We start from the raw sequence: 21,110 nt of genomic DNA, 5'->3' as shown, positions 1-21,110 counted from the left end.
CGCAGTAATCGCTGTTGTGCCATTGGGGCGGGGAGAAGAGAGAGAGCGAAAGCAAATGAATATTCAAAACGGATTCCAAACAGACCTTCGATATTCCTCGCAGTCGGGCGAGCCCTTTGTAATGTCTTCTGAGGTCACCGACTGTGACCCCTCCGTTCCAGATACGATCGTTCTTCTGCGGTGAACCCAGCACCCAGGCAAGGGTGGACACACACACCAGGTTCCCGCTGACTCGTACCTCTCTACCCTGTGCGTCTATGGCTGGTCCCGTGACCAGACCTCCAAAACTCCCACCAACTTGTGGGAGCACACCGCTTCCAGGGTCTCGTTACCTCGTGGAGTCGTGTGTCTGTTGCCTTAGCGAACCTGTCCCTTTTTATCCCCCTGCTGGGGTATCCCTGTCCATCAAACTTCAAACAGTTCAGGGTTCAAAGCCACCGGTCTCTGACAATACTCGGAACTGTGTCTCCTTTTCGTGAATCCCGCTCGTCTCTCATTAACATTGCTGAATGTTCCCCCATTGTCCTCTTATCGGCATCAATCTTCTGATAATTTGGTCTGTCGTCACAAAGGTAAGGGGTGGGAAGTTCAAGGGGGATATTAGAGGAAGGTTTTTTACTCAGAGAGTGGTTGGTGTATGGAATGCACTGCCTGAGTCAGTGGTGGAGGCAGATGCACTCGTGAAGTTTAAGAGACTACTAGACAGGTATATGGAGGAATTTAAGGTGGGGGCTTATATGGAAGGTAGAGTTTAAGGGTCGGCACAACATTGTGGGCTGAAGGGCCTGTACTGTGCTGTACTGTTCTATGTTTGATATAGATAGATAGCTAGGGTGCCTAATACTTTTGTACTGCACTATAATAGTTTTATGTATTGTACTGTACTACAGCCACAAAAAAAACAAAATTTCATGACACATAGGAGCAGTGATAAACCTGATTCTGACATGGGTTTCTAATGTGGACTGAGTGGGAAAGGGGCAGGGAGAGGAGAGTCATGGTTGGGAAAAGTGGAAGGGAGAGGGGAGGGAGCAGGAAGCACCAGAGAGACATTCGGTAATGATCAATAAACCAATTGTTTGGAATCAAATGACCTTGCCTGGTGTCTCAGGGCTAGATGTGTCTGTACCTGCAGCACCCCTGGTACTTTTTCTCTGCCCCATGTCTCAAACCCCTCCTTTGGCGCACCACCCTTGCCATTTCCAACATCTTTTGCTCCCGTCAGATTTACAAAGTTGCTCTCTGTTCCACTTTGACTGTTCAAAAGTCTTGGATATATATATATATTTATATATGTAGGTGCTTAAGATTTTTGTGCTGTACTGTGCTACCCTGTCATTCATTTTCTTGCAGGCATTCACATTAGATATAAAGAAACACAATAGAATCAATGAAAAAACTACGCACGAACAAAGACAAATAGGATGATTACACATTTTAACATATAGTTGGTGTAGGAGGGAGGGCATGAGATCTTTGGGCACTCTTCCAGGGAAGGTATGACCTATATAGAAGGGACAGTTTGCACCTGAACTGGAAGGGGACTAATAAACTAGCGGGAAGGTTTGCTCGTGCTGCACAGAGGGTTTACGATGGAGTTGCAGGGGAACGGGAACTACAGTGCCAGAACAGATGGTGGAGAGGTTGTGGCGACATGTTGTTAAGACCTCAGACAAATTCCGGAATCAAAAGGTTGAGCATGATGTGACCTAAGCTGCATATATTTCAATGCAAGAAAAGTCGCATGAGCTCAGGACATGTATCAACACCTGGAATTATGATATTGTAGTCATTAGTGAGACTAAGTTGCAGGAGGGGCAGGACTGGCAGCTCAGTATTCCAGCTTTCAGTTGTTTTAGACCTGACAGAGCTGGAGGGATTAAAGGAGGAGGGGTGGCATTACTAGCCAGGAAAATGACATGGCAGTGCTCAGTGAGGACAGACTAGAGAATTCATCTAGTGAGGCATTATGGGTGGAACTGAGTAATAAGAAAGGTATGACCATATCGACAGGCTATATTACACACCACTCAACAGTCTGAGTGATTTAGAGCAACAAATTTGTGGAGCTTACAGAGTGTTGTAAGAAACAAGGTTGTTATAATGGGTGATTTTAACTTTCCACATATTGACTGGGACTTCCATACTGTAAAAGAACTAGATGGAATGGAGTTTGTCGAATGTGTTCAAGAAAGTTTTCTTAATCAGTAGATAGAAGTCCCAGCATGAGAGTGTGTGATACTTAATCTGCTATTAGACAGTGCAGGTGACAGAAGTTTGTGTAGATGAACACGTTGCATCTAGTGATCATAATACCATTAGTTTCAAAGTACATATGCAAAAATATAGATCTGGTCTACAGATTGAGATTCTAAATTGGAGAAAGATCAATTTTGATGGTTTCGGAAAGGATCTGGCAAGTGTGGATTAGGACAGGCTGTTTTCTGGCAAAGGTGCCCTTGGAAAGTGGGAGGCCTTCAAAAGTGAAATTTTGAGAGTACAAGTTTGTATGTGCCTCTCAGAATAAAAGATAAAGATTTAACAGGTGTAGGCAACCTTGGTTTTCAAGAGATATTGAGGCCTTGGTTAGGAAAAAGAGGAGGTACATTGCAGGTATAGGCAGGCAGGAACAAATGAAGTGCTTATGGAGTTTAAGAAATACAAGAGAACACTTAAGAAAGAAATCAGGAGGGCTAAAAGAAGAGTTGAGGTTTCCTTGGCAAATAAGGCAAAGGAGATTCAGAAGGGATTCTACAGATAAGAGCAACAGGATTCCAAAGGATAAAATTGGTCCTCTGGAAGATCAAAATGGTAATTCATGTATGGAGCTAAAAGAGATGGGGGAGATCTTAAATGCATTTTTTGCACCTCAATTTACTCAGCAGATGGACACAGAATCTATAGAAGATAGGCAAAATAGCATCAACTTCATGGACTGTATACAGATTACAAAGGAGGAGGTTTTTGCTGTCTTGATGCAAATTGGGTAGGTAAATCCCCAGGGGCTGACAAGGTATTCTGTCAAACTTTATGGAGGCATTGCTGAGGCCCTAGCAGCAATATTTAAATCATCCTTAGCAACAGGTGAGGTGGCGATGGATTGGAAGGTAGCCAATGTTGTTCCACCGTTAAGAAAAGCTCTAAAAATAAACCAGGAAATTATAGGTCAGTGCACCTAACATTAATAGTGGGAAACTTATTGGAAGGTATTGGAAGGGACCGGATAGATGAATATTTGGATAGACATGGACTGATTGAGGATGGTCAGCATGGCTTTGTGTGTGGTAGGTCATGTCTAACCAATCTTATAAAGTTTTTCAAGGAAGTTACCAGGAAAGCTGATGAAGGCAAGGCAGTGGATGTTGTCTACATGGACTTTACCAAGGTATTTGACAAGGTCCCGCATGGGAGGTTGGCCAAGAAAGTTCAATCGCTCAGTATTCAAGATGAGGTAGTAAATTGCATTAGACATTGGCTTTGTGGGAGAAGCCAGAGAGTGGTAGTAGATGTTTGCCTCTCTAACTGGAGGCTTGTGTCTCGTGGAGCACCACAGGGATTGGTGCTGGGTCCTTTGTTGTTTGTCATCTACATCAACGATCTAGATATGATAATGTGCTTAACTGGATCAGCAAATTTGCAGATGACACCCGATTGAGAGTGTACTGGACAGTAAGGAAGACTATCATGGTTTGCAGTGGGATCTGGACCAGCTGGAAAAATGGGCTGAAAAATGTCAGATGGAATTTAATGCAGAAAAATGCAAGGTGTTGCGCTTCAGTAGGATCAACCAAGGTAGGTCTTACACAGTGAATACTAGTGCATTGAGGAGTGCAGTGGAACAAATGGATCTGGGAATGCAGGTCCATAACTCATTGAAAGTGGCATCACAGGTTGACAGGGTCATAAAGAAAACTTTTGGCACATTGGCCTTCATAAACTTGATTGTATTGAGTACAGGAGATGGGATGTTATGTTGAAGTTGTATGAGACATTGGTGAGGCCTAATTTGGAGTATTGTGTGCAGTTTCAGTCACCTACCTACAGGAAAGATGTAAAATAAGGTTGAAAGTGTACAGAGAAAAAATTACAAGGACATTGCCATTCTGGTGGACCTGAGTTATATGGAAAGATTAAATAGGTTAGGACTTTATTCTTTGGAATGTAGATGAGCGAGCTAGCTGGAGTGTTTGCTGACATTTTCAACTGCTCCTTGCTTCAGTCTAAGATCCCCTTGTGTTTTAAGAAGGCAACGATAATCCCAGTGCCGAAGAAGAGCAAGATGGCATGCCTGAATGACTATCGACCTGTGGCTCTGACATCAATTGCTATGAAGTGCTTCGAGAGATTGGTTATGGCACACGTTAACCACAGCCTACCGGTCAACCTCGACGCTTTGCAATTCGCCTACCGGAGCAACAGGTCAACATCAGATGCCATCTGTCTGGCCCTACATTCCCCCTTAGGATACCTGGAGAATAAAGGCGCATATGTAAGGCCCCTTTTCATTGACTACAGCTCTGCCTTTAATACCATCATTCCAAATAATCTGATTCCTTAGCTCCGGAACCTGGGCCTTAGCACTCAGATCTGCAGCTGGATCTTCAACTTCCTCACAGACAGGACCGAGGCTGTAAAAATAGGGGACAAGCTCTCCTCCACAATCACTCTGAGCATCGGTGCCCCACAAGGCTGTGTACTCAACCCCCTGCTGTACTCACTGTACACCCATGATTGTGTAGCCAATTTTCCATCAAACTCAATATAGAAGTTTGCTGATGACACAACAATTGTAGGCCGTATCTCGGGTAAAGATGAGTTTGAGTACAGAGAGGAAATTAAGAACCTGGTGGCATGGTGCGAAGACAATAACCTATCCCTCAACGTCAGCAAGACGAAGGAGTTGGTTGTTGACTTCAGAAGGAGGAGCGGACTGCACGACCCAATTTACATCGGTGGTGCGCAAGTGGAACAGGTCCAAAGCTTTAAGTTCCTTGGGGTCAATATCACGAATGACCTGACTTGGTCCAACCAAGCAGAGTTCACTGCCAAGAAGACCCACCAGCGCCTTTACTTCCTGAGAAAACTAAAGAAATTTGGCCTGTCCCCTAAAACCCTCACTAATTTTTATAGATGCACCGTAGAAAGCATTCTTCTAGGGTGCATCGCAACCTGATATGGAAGTTGTCCTGTCCAAGACCGAAAGAAGCTGCAGAAGATCGTGAACACGGCGCAGCACATCACACAAACCAATCTTCCATTCGTGGACTCACTTTACACCGCACGCTGTCGGAGCAGTGCTGCCAGGATAATCAAGGACACGACCCACCCAGCCAACACACTTTTCGTCCCTCTTCCCTCCGGGAGAAGGCTCAGGAGCATGAAGACTCGTACGGCCAGATTTGGGAACAGCTTCTTTCCAACTGTGATCAGACTGCTGAACGGATTCTGACCTGGATCTGGGCCGTACCCTCCAAATATCCAGACCTGCCTCTTGGTTTTTTTGCACTACCTTACTTTACATTTTTCTATTTTCTATTTATGATTTATAATTTAAATTTTTAATATTTACTAATTTTACTATTTTTAATATTTAATTTTTGTAATCCAGGGAGTGGGAAGCGCAGAATCAAATATCGCTGTGATGATTGTACATTCTAGTACCAATTGTTTGGCGACAATAAAGTATTAGGTAAAGTATAAAGTATAAAGATTGAGGGGAGATGTGATAGAGGTTTCCAAAATTATGAGGGATTATAGATATGGTAAATGCAAGCAGGCTTATTCCAGTGAGGTTGGGTGGGACTACAAATAGAGGTCATGGGCTAAGGATTAAAGGTGAAAAATTTTAGAAAACATAGAAAACCTACAACACAATACAGGCCCTTCGGCCCACAAAGTTGTGCCGAACATGTCCCTACCTTAGAAATTACTAGGGTTACCCATAGCCCCCTATTTTTCTAAGCTCCACATATCTATCCAGAAGTCTCTTAAAAGACCCTATTGTATCCGTCTCCACCACCGTTGCTGGCAGCCCCTTTCATGCACTCACCACTCTCTGCGTAAAAAAAAACTCACCCCGGACATCTCCTCTGTATCTACTCCCAAGCATCTTAAACCTGTGCCCTTTTGTGGCACCCATTTCAGCCCTGGGAAAAAGCCTCTGACTATCCACACTATCAATGCCTCTCATCATCTTATATACCTCTGTCAGGTCACCCCTCATCATCTGTCGCTTCAAGGAGAAAAGTCCGAGTTCACTCAACCTGTTTTCTTAAGGCATGCTCCCCAATCCAGGCAATATCCTTGTAATATCCTGCACCCTTTCTATGGTTTCCACATCCTTGCTATAGTGAGGCGACCAGAACTGAGCACAGTAGTCCAAGTGGGGTCTGACCAGGGTCCTATATAGCTGCAACATTACCGCTCGGCTCCTAAATTCAATTCCACGATTGATGATGACCAATACACCATATGCCTTCTTAACCACAGAGTCAATCTGTGCAGCTGCTTTGAGCGTCCTATGGACTCGGACCCCAAGATCCCTCTGATCCTCCACACTGCCAAGAGGGGAACATGAGGAGAATCTTCTTCACTCAGAGGGTCGTGACAGTGTGGAGCTGTCAGTGCAAGTGGTGCATGTGAGCTTGATTTTAATGTTCAAGAAAAGTCTGGATAGGTACATGGATGGTAGGGGTATGAGGACTATGGTCCTGGTGCAGGTTGATGGGAGTAGGCAGTTGAAATGGCTTGGCATGGACTAGTTGGGCCTAAGGGCCTGTTTCTGTGCTGTACTTTTCTTGACTCTGACTCTAAAGACAACCAACCAATGTTTAAAAGAAGGCAAACTTTGCATATACTCAAATAATAAAAATAATAAATACATAAATTACATTGAGAAACTGAGTTACTGGGTCCCTGAAAATGAGTCCATGGATTGTAGAGTTAGTTCAGTCTTGAGTGAATTCATCCATGCTGATTCAGGAGCCTGATGGGTAAAGGGTAATTCCATGCCCGCCATGACGCTGAATTCTTCTTCCGTCGCCTACGTCTCCGAGCCTACTTCTTTGGCAAGGGTTCCCCTCCCTCTACTGATGACCCCTTCTCCTGTCTTCAACCATCCTCCTCCTCCTGGACACCTGCCCGGGCCTTCTACCTGCACTCGATCTTTTCATCTCCAACTGTCGCCGAGATATCAACCGTCTCAACTTCACCACTCCTCTCTCCTGTTCCAACTTCACTGCCTCCGAACGCACTGCCCTCCACTCTCTCCGCACTAATCCCAACCTCACCATCAAACCCTCTGACAAAGGTGGTGCCGTAGTATTCTGGCGGATGGACCTCTACCTCACTGAGGCCAAACACCAGCTCTCTGACACCTCCTCTTACTTAGCCCTGGAACAGGACCCCACCAAAAAACATCAAACCATTGTCTCCTGTACCATCACCATCCTTATCAACTCCGGAGACCTTCCATCCTCAGTTACTAAACTCATAATTCCCACACCCCGTACCACTCAGTTTTACCTCCTCCCCAAGATCCACAAGCCTGACTGTCCCGGTAAACCCATAGTTTCTGCCTGCTCCTGTCCCACCGAACTTGTATCCGCCTACCTGGACTCCATTTTGTCACCCATAGTTCAGTCCCTCCCCACCTACATCCAGGATACATCCCATGCCCTCCACCTCTTCAATAACTTCCAGTTCCCCGGTCCCATCCGTTTCATTTTCACTATGGATGTCCAAACCTTATACACCTCCATTCCCCATCAAGAAGGCCTCAAAGCCTTCCGCTACTTTCTGGACAATAGACCTCACCAGTTCCCCACCACCACTACCCTCCTCCGGTTGGCGGAACTGGTACTCACACTAAATAACTTCTCTTTTGGCTCTTCCCACTTTCTTCAGACTAAGGGTGTAGCTATGGGAACTCGCATGGGCCCCAGCTATGCCTGCCTCTTCGTTGGTTATGTGGAACAGTCTGTGTTCCAAACCTATTCTGGTACTGTTCCCCAACTTTTCCTTCGGTACATTGACAACTACGTTGGTGCTGATTCCTGCACCCACGCTGAGCTCGTCAATTTCGTCGACTTTATTTCAAACTTCCACCCAGCCCTCAAATTTACTTGGTCCATCCCAGCACATGCAAAAATGTCATTCCCTATTCCCAGTTCCTCCGTCTCCGCTGCATCTGCTCCCAGGATGAGGCTTTCCATTCCAGGACATCTCAAATGTCCTCTTTCTTTAAGGATTGTGGTTTCCCTTCTGCCGTCATCAATGATGCCCTCACCCGCATCTCCTCATTTGTCACATTTCGGCCCTCACCCCATCCTCCCGCCACCACAACAAGGACAGAGTTCCCCTTGTCCTCACCTACCACCCCACCAGCCTCCAGATCCAGCACATTATCCTCCGCAACTTCCGCCACCTTCAACAGGACCCCACCACTAAGCACATCTTTCCCTCTCCACCCCTCTCTGCTTTCTGCAGGGATCGGTCCCTTCACGACTTCCTGATCCACACGTCCCTCCCCACAGATCTCCCGCCCAGCACTTATCCCTGTAAGCGTAAGTACTACACCTGTCCCTACACGTCCTCTCTTGCCACCATTCAGGGCCCCAAACAGTCCTTCCAGGTGAGGCAACACTTCACTTGTGAGTCTGTTGGGGTCATCTATTGCATCCGGTGCTCCCAGTGTGGCCTCCTCTACATTGGTGAAACCCGATGCAGATTGGGGGACCGCTTCATCAAGCACCTCCGCTCCGTCCGCCACAACAGACAGGATCTCCCGGTAGCCACCCACTTCAACTCTGCTTCCCATTCCCATTTGGATATGCCCATACATGGCCTCCTCTACTGCCAATGATGAGGCTAAACTCAGGTTGGAGGAATAACATCTCATATACCATCCAGGTAGTCTCCAGCCCCTTGGTATGAACATAGAATTCTCCAACTTCCGGTAATTCCCTCCCCCTCCCTTCCTCTATCCCTATTTCACTCTTCCCCCTCCCCCAGCTGCCTATCACCTCCCTCTTGGTTCTGCTTCCTTCTACTACCCATTGTGTTTTCCCCTATTCCTTCTTCACCTTTCCTGCCTATCACCTCCCTGCTTCCCCTCCCTCACCCCTTTATCTTTCCCTTTACTGGTTTTTCGCCTGGAACCTACCAGCCTTCTCCTTCCCACCCTCCCCCCACCTTCTTTATAGGGCCTCTGCCCCTTCCCTTTTCAGTCCTGACGAAGGGTTCTGGCCCGAAACATTGACTGATCGTTTCCACGGATGCTACCTGACCTGCTGAGTTCCTCCAGCGTGTTGTGAGTGTTGCAATAACCTTTGAGTACTACATGAACTTTGAGAAATGGTCAGAAGTTGAATCATTTACAAACATTTGAGAAACACTTTCAAATTTCTCCTCAGACCTACACGCTGAAACGATGACTGATTCTTTCAGAGCAGCAATTGGTTGCCATGCACAGCTTACTTTACTGGTTTTCTTTCAACTCAGACAAAGCCTCAGCAAGATTAAAGCTCACTGGGCCTACTGGTGCTCTGTATTTCCCTGTGTAATACACCACATCCACTGCAGTCTCAGCTTGTCACTGGCCCGCCTCCTGCTGCACTGTCATTTGATGCTTGTATTTTAAAGCACAAGATTTGACTTGCATTTGCACCTCTATTTGACCAGAATTTCTCCAGAATTATTCTCATGGGTTCACTGATATTCTACTCATGTTTACAATTTGTCAGGACATTGTGAAGACTTGTTAAATCAAACACTGAAGCAGAGAGCACCACCAGTATTTGAACTATTCAGGTATCTGCAGTCAGCCATTGTATGAGTGGTCAACCACAATTATCCCAGTACCAGCCACAGGGATAATAAAACTATTAACATTTCTCAGAGACATTGATTTTAGAGCCCTAGTCTCATCTATTTCTTTTGCATTTGCTTGAGACTTCACTGACTCAGTGATCTAAAGTTGCCCCCTAATAGAACAGAAGTTAATGCCATTAGCAACGATAGACATGAGTCACCATTGTTTTGCCAAAACTATCATTACCCTTTGTTACAAACACCCTACGTTGTTACAGAATGTCAGCTGTATCAAACTGATGTGACAAACATTGAGGTATCACAGTACACGCTCAGTGGCCACTTTATTAGGTACACCACTACATCTATTCATTTATGTAAATATCTAATCAGCTAATCAAGTGGCAGCAAATCAGTCCATAAAAGCATGTAAACATGCTCAAGAGGTTCAGTTGTTGTTTCGACCAAACTTCAGAGTAGGGAAGAAATTGAATTGAATTGACTTTATTTCTTACATCCTTCCCATACATGAGGTGTAAAAATCTTTATGTTACATCTCCATCTAAATGTGCAATCATAGTAATTTATAATAAATAGAACAATCAATGTAACGTAGAGTACACTTAAATCAGTGTGAGTTCATCAGTCTGATGGCCTGTTGGAAAAAGCTGTCCTGGAGCCTGTTGGTCCTGGCTTTTAGCTGCAGTACCACTTCCCGGATGGTAGCAGCTGGAATAGATTGCGGTTGGGATGGCTTAGGTCTCCAATTATCCTACGGGCCCTTTTTACATACCTGTCCTTGTAAATGGCTTGAATCATGGGAATTTCACAATTACAGATGCACTGGGCTGTCTGCACCGCTCTCTGCAGAGTCCTATGATTAAGGGAGGTACAGTTCCCATACCAGTCAGGATGCTGTCATTGTGCCCCTGTAGAACATCCTTAGGATTTGGGGGCCTATACCAAACTTCCTCACCCATCTGAGGTGTAAGAGGCACTGTTGTGCCTTTTTCACCACACAGCTGGTGTGTACAGACCACATGAGTTCCTGTGGATGCCAAGGAACTTAGAAGCTGTTAACCCTCTCAACCCCAGATCCATTGATGTCAATAGGAGTTAGCCTGTCTCCATTCCTCCTGTAATCCACAACTAGCTCCTTTGTTTTTGCGACATTGAGGGAGGGGTTGTTTTCTTGACACCACTGTGTCAGGGAGATGACTTCTTCCCTGTAGGCCATCTTGTTATTTTGAGATAAGGCCAATCAATATAGTGTCATCGGCAAATTTAATTAGCAGATTAGAGCTGAGGGTGGCGATACAGTCATGGGCATACAGGGAGTAAAGGAGGGGACTCAGTACGCAGCCCTGAGGGGCTCCTGTATTGAAAGTCAGGGAGTTGGAGGTGAGGGAACCCACTCTTACCAACCTGCTGATGATCTGACAGGAAGATGATGAACAGAAATGTGATGTAAGTGATTGACTGTGGAATGATTGTTGGTGCCAGTCAGGATGGTTTGAGTATCTCAGAAACTGCTGATCCCCTGGATTTTCGTGCACAACAGTTTACAGAGAATCATGCGAAAAAGAAAATCATCCAGTGAGTGGCAGTTCTGTGGCCAAAATTGCTTGTATCTCTTTTACCAATCAACCTTCCAAGTCTTTACTTCACCACTCCCCCGCTTCCCGGTTTCACCTTTTACTTTGCGGTTCTTTCTCTCTTCTACTTCACTCCCTCCGCCCCCCCCCAGCACTTCCTTATGTTGACTCCTCATCTTTTTTCCAGTCCTGATAAAAGTTTCAGCCCGAAACATCAGCTGTAATCTTTTCCATAAATGCTGCCTGGCCTGCTGAGTTTTTCCTGCATTTTGCGTGTGTTGGTTGGATTTCCAGCATCTGCAGATTTTCTCTTGTTTGAAAAAGGCAACAGTAACGCACGAACCATGTGTTGCGCAGAGAGCATCTATGAATGAAGAAGGCGTCAAACCTTGAAGCAGATGGGCTACAACAGCAGCAAACAATGAACATACACTTTTGTAATAAATTATGGTTAACACCAGGATTTCATAAGCCTTTTAACAAGTCACTATGGTCTATCGTTATCCATATTGCAACCAATTGTTTACAAACCAGGCCGCAGGAATTTCCCCGAGGCCAGAATTTTATTCAGAATGCATTATTATTTAAATTGTAATGCAAATGGCAATCAGCATGGAGATTAAAGCAAACAAATCTTATGCCTAATATTTGACAAACACAATAATTTTATTTTATGATAAATGGGATCCAAGCCATTGAAAAGCTATCTCACACTTTAACCTGACCTGAGTTTTATTAGAGCTCCCTGACATCACATTCTGTCAAGCACTACCTTATTTTTCAAAGTACAAATTGTCCTCACCACACCTCCAAAATTCAAATCTGCTGTCCATATTTTGACCAAGGATTTTATAAGGTCTGGAACAAAGTGGCTTTTCAGAAAATGATATTTATTTTTTATTTGGAGATGCAGCGTAGAAAAGGCCCTTCCAACCCAATGGGCTACACCGCCCAGCAACCCACCTATTTAACAGCAGCCTAATCATAGGACAATTTACAATGACTGATTAACCTACAAACCTGTATGTTTCTGAAGTGTGGGAAGAAACTGGAGCACCCAGAGGAAACCCACACAGTCACAGGAGGATGTGCAAATCCCTTACAAAGAGCGTCAAATTTGAACCCTGAACTCCAACGCCCCGAGCTGTATTAGTAGTATGCTAATTGCTACATTATTATGGCAATATTAAATAAATTGTAAACATTTTCAAACAACTGCACAGTGAGTCAAGCACAGATAAGGTAATAAACGTAACAAGTGGTTCTAGTAGTTAATTGTGAATTTTTCACAATTACTGAAGATGTCACACAAAAAGTACAGTTAATCTCAGTATAAAATACGTAAGTGGTCAGTTATAGAATAGTCTTCAAACACTGGGCATCAAAAGCCAATCATTATAGCCTTAGGAGATTGCTGCAGCAGTTCTGCAGGCCAGCACCCTGGCCTTCTTTCTGTTATGAAGTTAGGATTGGGTTTGTTTGTTTACATTAATTTGCATTATTTACAAGTATCTCCACAGGCAATAGTGAAGGATATTACATATGCAGTAAGGCATAGAAAACATTTAGATTGGGGCAAGTAATATTTATGCAAGTGTCAAATAATGAGCCATCTCATCTCAAGAATCTAAACCATCTGCTACTAACATTTTAGCCTCCTAATGTTTGTTTTTTAAATAGACACTTAACCATCCAAATCAAATAAACTGGTAATTTATGTTTGATAAAGTTTGTCGATATGGAGTTGCATGCATAAATGTAATGAGTCATGATGGCTTCTGTGGGGTGCCATAATCTGCATGGCTTCTTTTTGCCTATCTCCCAACACCCCACTGGCATCAATCCAGTAGCTGATCTGTACTGTGAAGCAGTCCACAAATAGCAATTAGGTCAAAGTTAGTTTAAACTTAGACCAAGTCCACAAACCACCCTATAGCCTTCTAACTAATGTTATGTGTGTTTTTGGTTATTCATTTTTTTATTGCTATTTTGCGTGATTTTGATTGGGGCCGACTGTAGTCAATGAATGGGACAGTGCTAACTTGAACCGAACTGACCTTATCGGAACATTCCAAGACTGTTTCGAGGACTCTGCAGTTTAATGTTTAATATTCTGTGTTTTATTCACTTGTTTTTACCATTTGCACCGTTTTTTCTTTTTTTGCATGTTGGGTGTTTGATGGTTTCTTTGAACGGGTTCCATGGTGTTTCTTTGTTTTGTGCCTATCTGTGGGAAGACAAATCTCAGGGTTGTATACTGTGTACGTACTTTGATAATAAATGTATTTTGAATCTTTGAGTCTGAACACCTTGTGCTGATGATCAGAGACAGCTAGAAACTGTTGAAAAAACATTTGGGTAATTTAAAGAACTTTAAAATAAATGTTAAAATAATAAATGTAAAAAATACATTCAAATTATTTGCAACCCATGTAAGTCAATTTACTTCACCATCCCTAGACAAGCAAGCCTTTGCTGCACTCCCTCTAAAGCAACTATATCATAAGCCAAATAATGCTCCAGCTGTGGTCTGTGTAAGATCTTAAAGGATTACAGTAAGATGCTTTCACTTTTATACTCAAATACCCTTGTGTTAAAAGCAATCAACCCATTTTCCTTCTTAATCGCCTGTTGCACCTACATGTTGGCATCTGAATAGTCTAAACAATACTCCTGTTGCAAGACAGAATGTGCTGGATGGTAGCATCTTGAAAGAAATACTAGTGATATTTCATGATGCGTTATTAAATAAATTCTGTTACTGATCTATCGTTCAGTTGTTCCTTGTACTCCCCTGCTGCAATACAGATCATTTGAGGTAATGACTGTGTAGCAGAGATATGTGTAAGAGAGAAGCCCTTGGCATGTTCATTGGGTATGGAAGCATATTACAGGACAAATCATCAATGTACTTTCTGCTTTTTTATCTGCTTGTAAATATTTTCTGTTTATATTGGTTATTAAATTTTGCTGTTATAGGAATATATAAAGCTCACATATCTGACTCAAAAAATCAAAATGCTAACAAATCTATAAACTTTTTTATGTGTTTCCTATAATATTGTTAGTAAATAACAGAATAGATAAATATCACCAAACTATTCTAACATTAAAAATGTCATCTGTGTGTTCTAACAGCTCAATTTGAACTGGAATTGACACAGATTCGGATTGTGTTAAATGAAATACTTACCAAACATAAAGCAGAAAAGGAAGATCTTGTCAAAAAATTCAGGTGAGTGTCAAATATAGAACGGTACAGCACGGGTATAGGCCCTTCAGCATGCAATCTCTGTGTTGAGCATGATGCCAATTTAAGCTAATCCCATCTGCCTTCACATAGTCTACATCATTCCACCCCCTGCCTGTTCATGTGTGTGCCCAAATGCTATCATATATGCTCCTCTGGCAGCATGTTCCAGGCACCTACTTTGTTTATATAAAATCTGTGTGGCACATTTCCTTTAAATTTTCCCTCTCTCACTTGAAAGCTATGCCCTGTAGTATTTGATATTTATATTTCGGATATGTGAGATTTCCATATTCCCACTGCAATCTGCAAGTTAACCTTGAGGGAATCCTGAACTAGAACTTCCAAGTCCCTTTGCAACTCTGATTTCAGGATTTTCTCCCCGCTTAGTAAATAGTCTGCATCTTTATTCTTACTACCAAAGTGCATAACCTCACACTTCCCTTTGCTTTATTCCATCTGTTACTTCTTTGTTCACTCTCCCAACCTCTTCAAGTCCTTCTGCAGACTCCACCCATCTCGGTATCATCTGCCATTTGCTGTAAACTTTCCCCTTACATCTAACCTACCTGAAGTGCAGCACCACACATTTGTCCAAAATAAGTTCCATCTGCCATTTTTCCACCCATATTGCAACTGACGTATATGTTGTTGTATCCTTTGACAACCTTCCTCACTATCCACATTTCCACTGATTTTAGTGCATCTGCGGACTTACTAAACAATTTCATTAAGACCATAAGACAAAGGAGCAGAAGTTGGTCATTCGGCCCATTGAGTCTGCTCCGTCATTTTATCATGAGCTGATCCATTCTCCCATTTAGTCCCACTCCCCTGCCTTCTCACCATAACCTTTGATGCCCTGGCTACTCAGATACCTATCAATCTCTGCCTTAACTGCACCCAATGACTTGGCCTCCACTGCTGCCCGTGGCAACAAATTCCATAGATTCACCACTCTCTAACTAAAAAACAACAGAAGTCCCTGTATTGATGCTTATAGAGCATCAATTTCATAGAACTTCAGTCAGAACAATAACCCTTCACCACTATCCTCTCTATTTTGCCAATTCTGATTCTAAACGATCTGCCTTGTCAAATACTTATTCAAGTTGACAAGTCCTGCCACTCTCCTACCGTCAGCAATCATCATTGACACCTTAAAAATCTTAATAAGATTTTTATGGCAACACCTTACCTACATAAACCCATGCTAACATAACAAGTCCATGCTTTTCTAGTTATGAGTAAATACAATTTCTGACAACCTTCTCCAATAAATTCCCTGATGTAAGGCTCACAGACCTATAATTTTGTGTTTTTTTCCCCCTTGTTATTTTTCTTAAAGTAACAATGTTAGCCATTTTCCAGTCCTCTGGGACCTTGTGTGAGAAAAGAGGAAGCAAAGATTTTAACACAAGAGAGTCTGCAGATGTAAGAAATCCAGAGCAACAGGCACAAAATGCTGGAGGAATTGGATAGGCGCCTGGGACTATACTCTCTGGAGTTCAGAAGAATGAGAGGGGATCTTATTCAAAATTTTGAAAGGGATAGATAAGATAGTAGGAAAGTTGTTTCCATTAGGTGAGACTAGAATTAGGGGACATTGCCTCAAGATTCAGGGGAGAAGATTTAGGACGGAGATGAGAAACTGTTTTTCCCAGAGAGTGGTGAATCTATGGAATTCTCTGTCCAGGGAAGCAGTTGAGGCTTCCTCGCTAAATATATTAAAGAAACTAGTTAAATAGATTTTTACATAGTAAGGGAATTAAGGGTTATGGGGAAAAGGCAGGTAAATGGAGCTGAGTTTACGGACAGATCTTATTGAATGGCGGGGTCAGCCCGATGAGCATTATGGCCTACTCCTGCTCCTGTTCTTATGGGAGAAAGGGATGAAGGAGGGACACCAGGGGGAGGTGATAGGCAGGCAATGAGAAGGCGTCAGAGGCCAGAGTGGGGAATAAAAGAAAGAGGAGGGAAAAGAAAAGAAGTACCAGAAGGAGATATTGACATTCATGCCATCAGGTTGGAAGCTACCTAGACAGAATATGAGGTGTTGCTCCTCCAGCCTGAGAGTGGATTCATCATGCAGGAGGCTATGGACTGGGAGTGAGACAATGTTTGGCCATCAGGAAGTTTCGTTTTTGGCGATGGAGCAGAGGTGCTCAACAAAGCGTTCGCACAATTTACATCAGGTATCACGAATGTAAAGAACACCTTGGGAGCATCGGATACATTAGATGACTCAACAGATTCACAGATAAATTGTTGCCTCACCTCAAGCACTGAATGGAAGTCAGAGAGGAGGTGAATGGGAAGGTGCAGCATTTCTGGCGCTTACAGCGATAGATGCCAGGAGGGAGATTAGTGGGAAGGGACGAATGGGCAAAGGAATCACAGGGAGTGATCCTTGCAGAAAGCAGAGAGTGGGGGCGGGGGGATGGTGGTGGAGAGATAAAGATGTGTTGGGTGGTAAGACCCTGTTGAAGATTATGAAGGTTGCAGACAATAATGAGTTGGATGCAGAGGCTCATGGAGTGGTAGGTGAGAACAAGAGGAATTCTCTGTTAAGGTGGTGGGAAACTGGGGTGAGGGTGGATGTCTGGAAAATAGAGGAGATGTGGGTGAAGGCAGCATCAATGGTGGAGGAAGGGAAACCCTGTTCTTTGAAGGAGGAGGAGATCTCTGCTGTCCTGGATAGGAAAATCTCATCCAGGGAACAGATACAGCAGAGACGAAGGAACTGAGAAAAGGGAATAGCATTTTTACAGGAGACGGGATAGAAAGAGGTATAGTCAAGATAGCCATGTGAATTGGTAGGTATATTAAATGTATCGGTGGACAGTTTGTCTCCAGAGAGATTGAGAAAGGGGAGAGAGGTGTCAGAAATGGACCAAGTGAATTTAAGAGCAGGGTGGAAGTTGGAGGCAAGGTTGACGAAATTGATGAGCTCAGCATGGTTTCAATAGGTCCATTTAATGTCAGAGAAATGTATACAATATACATCCTGAAATTCTTTTTCTTTGCATACATCCACGAAAACAGAAGAGTGCCCCAAAGAATGAATGACGGTTAAATCTTAGAACCCCAAAGACCCCCCAACTCCCCCCACCCACGCACAAGCAACAGCAAGGTAACGACCCCCTCCACCAGCACAAAAGCATCGGCACCCCCCACCAAGCTCTGAAGCAGGCAGCAAAGCATCAATAAAGACAGAGACTTGCAGTACCTCGAAGATTATTCGTTCACCCAGTATTCGACATATCACAGTCCCTCTCTCTCGCGCGCGCTCTCTCTCTCCCCGTAATAAGGGAAAAAGGGATGTCCCCATTTCACAGTGAGAGGGAAGACATAATGAAGCAACTCACTGATTTATGGTGTTAAAAGTCTGTTGTGTTGCTTTTTCAGCTCTGTGCCGCTGGGCACACAGCCAACAGCAAGCCCACTGCTTCCGATCTTCCTTGTTCTGCCGTGATGCATCAGTCGGCAGCGGCGGCACCAGCCTTGAATCCACCCACCTCCAGAGACATGCAAATCTGGCACCCTGAAGGTGTGCTAGTCTTCTAGGCCGTGTCCTTGGCCTACCAAAAAGCAGCCAGTCGTGAGGCCTGAGGGTGGTTTCTTTCTCGCAAAGAATCGAGTCAGAGTGCATAAAGCAACCCAATGCAATTGGCGATGTTGCGCAGAAGGAGTTGGGGAGCATTACCGGGGAATGCTTGGAACATGAACTATAGCAGGATCCTCTTTTGAGTCAATATGGGTGGAAGTCAGGAACAGGAAGAGACCAGTTACTCTATTGGGGGTATTCTATAGGCCCCCTGGTAGCAGCAGAGATACAGAGGAGCAGATTGGGAGGCAGATTTTGGAAAGATGCAAGAATACCAGGGTTGTTATCATGGGTGACTTTAACTTCCCTAATATTGATTGGCACCTGATTAGTTCCAAGGGTTTAGATGGGGCAGAGTTTGTTAAGTGTGTTCAGGACGGATTCCTGTCACAGTATGTGGACAGGCCGACCAGGGGGAATGCCATACTAGATCTAGTACTAGGTAATGAACCGGGTCAGATCACAGATCTCTCAGTGGGTGAGCATCTGGGGGACAGTGACTACCGGTCCCTGGCCTTTAGCATTATCATGGAAAAGGATAGAATCAGAGAGGACAAGGAAAATTTTTAATTGGGGAAAGGCAAATTATGAGGCTATAAGGCTAGCGGGTGTGAATTGGGATGATGTTTTTGCAGGGAAATGTACTATGAACATGTGGTTGATGTTTAGAGATCTCTTGCGGGATGTTAGGGATAAATTTGTCCCGGTGAGGAAGATAAAGAATGGTAGGGTGAAGGAACCATGGGTGACAAGTGAGGTGGAAAATCTAGTCAGGTGGAAGAAGGCAGCATACATGAGGTTTAGGAAGCAAGGATCAGATGGGTCTATTGAGGAATATAGGGAAGCAAGAAAGGAGCTTAAGATGGGGCTGAGAAGAGCAAGAAGGGGGCATGAGAAGGCCTTGGCGAGTAGGGTAAAGGAAAACCCCAAGGCATTCTTCAATTATGTGAAGAAAAAAAGGATGACAGGAATGAAGGTAGGACCAATTAGAGATAGAGGTGGGAAGGTGTGCCTGGAGGCTGTGGAAGTGAGCAAGGTCCTCAATGAATACTTCTCTTCGGTATTCACCAATGAGAGGGAACTTGATGATGGTGAGGACAACATGAGTGAGGTTGATGTTCTGGAGCATGTTGATATTAAGGCGAGAGAAGAGATTGCTGAACCTCTGGCTAGGATCTTTATGTCCTCCTTGTCCACGGGAATGGTACCGGAGGATTGGAGGGAGGCAAATGTTGTCCCCTTGTTCAAAAAAGGTAGTAGGGATAGTCCGGGTAATTATAGACTAGTGAGCCTTACGTCTGTGGTGGGAAAACTGTTGGAAAAGATTCTTAGAGATGGGACCTATAGGCATTTAGAGAATCATGGTCTGATCAGGGACAGTCAGCATGGCTTTGTGAAGGGCAGATCGTGTCTAACAAGCTTGATAGAGTTCTTTGAGGAGGTGACCAGGCATATAGATGAGGGTAGTGCAGTGGATGTGATCTATATGGATTTTAGTAAGGCATTTGACAAGGTTCCACATGGTAGGCTTATTCAGAAAGTTAGAAGGCATGGGATCCAGGGAAGTTTGGCCAGGTGGATTCAGAATTGGCTTGCCTGCAGAAGGCAGAGGGTGGTGGTGGAGGGAGTACATTCAGATTGGAGGATTATGACTAGTAGTGTCCCACAAGGATCTGTTCTGGGACCTCTACTTTTCGTGATTTTTATTAACGACCTGGATGTGGGGGTAGAAGGGTGGGTTGGCAAGTTTGCAGACGACACAAAGGTTAGTGGTGTTGTAGATAGTGTAGAGGATTGTCAAAGATTGCAGAGAGACATTGATAGGATGCAGGAGTGGGCTGAGAAGTGGCAGATGGAGTTCAACCCAGAGAAGTGTGAGGTGGTACACTTTGGAAGGACAAACTCCAAGGCAGAGTACAAAGTAAATGGCAGGATACTTGGTAGTGTGGAGGAGCAGAGGGATCTCGGGGTACATGTCAACAGATCCCTGAAAGTTGCCTCACAGGTGGATAGGGTAGTTAAGAAAGCTTATGGGGTGTTAGCTTTCGTAAGTCGAGGGATAGAGTTTAAGAATCACGATGTAATGATGCAGCTCTATAAAACTCTGGTTATGCCACACTTGGAGTACTGTGTCCAGTTCTGGTCACCTCGCTATAGGAAGGATGTGGAAGCATTGGAAAGGGTACAGAGGAGATTTACCAGGATGCTGCCTGGATTAGAAAGTATGCATTATGATCAGAGATTAAGGGAGCTAGGGCTTTACTCTTTGGAGAGAAGGAGGATGAGAGGAGACATGATGGAGGTGTGCACGATAATAAGAGGGATAGCCAGCGCCTCTTCCCCAGGGCACCACTGCTTAATACAAGAGGACATGGCTTTAAGGTAAGGGGTGGGAAGTTCAAGGGGGATATTAGAGGAAGGTTTTTTACTCAGAGAGTGGTTGGTGCATGGAATGCACTGTCTGGGTCAGTGGTGGAGGCAGATACACTAGTGAAGATTAAAAGACTACTAGACAGGTATATGGAGGAATTTAAGGTGGGGGCTTATATGGGAGGTAGGGTTTGAGGATCGGCACAACATTGTGGGCCGAAGGGCCTGTACTGTGCCGTACTATTCTATGTTCTATGTTCTACATAATCAATGAAAAGGCAGGCATAGCTGGAGCCCATACGGGTGATAATGGCTATCCATTGTGTTTGGAGAAAGTGGGACGAGAAATTGTTGAGGGTGAGGACCAGTTCTCACCCAGACGGAGGAAGGTGATGGTGAAGGGGAACTGGTTGGGTCTTTTGTTGAGAAAGAAGCAGAGGGCTTTAGGGCCTTCTTGAAAGGGGATAGAAGTCTATAG

At 44.2% G+C, this 21,110-nt stretch overlaps 1 protein-coding gene across 1 annotated transcript in view; it reads left to right on the top strand.

Annotated features, from left to right (window-relative positions):
- Nucleotides 1-21,110, top strand: part of LOC134347352 (ankyrin repeat domain-containing protein 31-like) — a 68,633-nt gene that overhangs the window by 33,791 nt on the left and 13,732 nt on the right. Inside the window, exon 8 of the mRNA XM_063049744.1 lies at nucleotides 14,544-14,640. Within this exon, the coding sequence (XP_062905814.1) occupies nucleotides 14,544-14,640 (97 nt within the window). The remainder of the gene's footprint in view (nucleotides 1-14,543; nucleotides 14,641-21,110) is intronic.

This window comes from Mobula hypostoma, chromosome 5 (genome assembly GCF_963921235.1).
Source record: "Mobula hypostoma chromosome 5, sMobHyp1.1, whole genome shotgun sequence".
In the NCBI taxonomy this organism is placed as follows: domain Eukaryota; kingdom Metazoa; phylum Chordata; class Chondrichthyes; order Myliobatiformes; family Myliobatidae; genus Mobula; species Mobula hypostoma.
The sequence above is the reverse complement of the archived record's forward strand: the minus strand, read 5'-3'. Positions and strand labels throughout refer to the sequence as shown.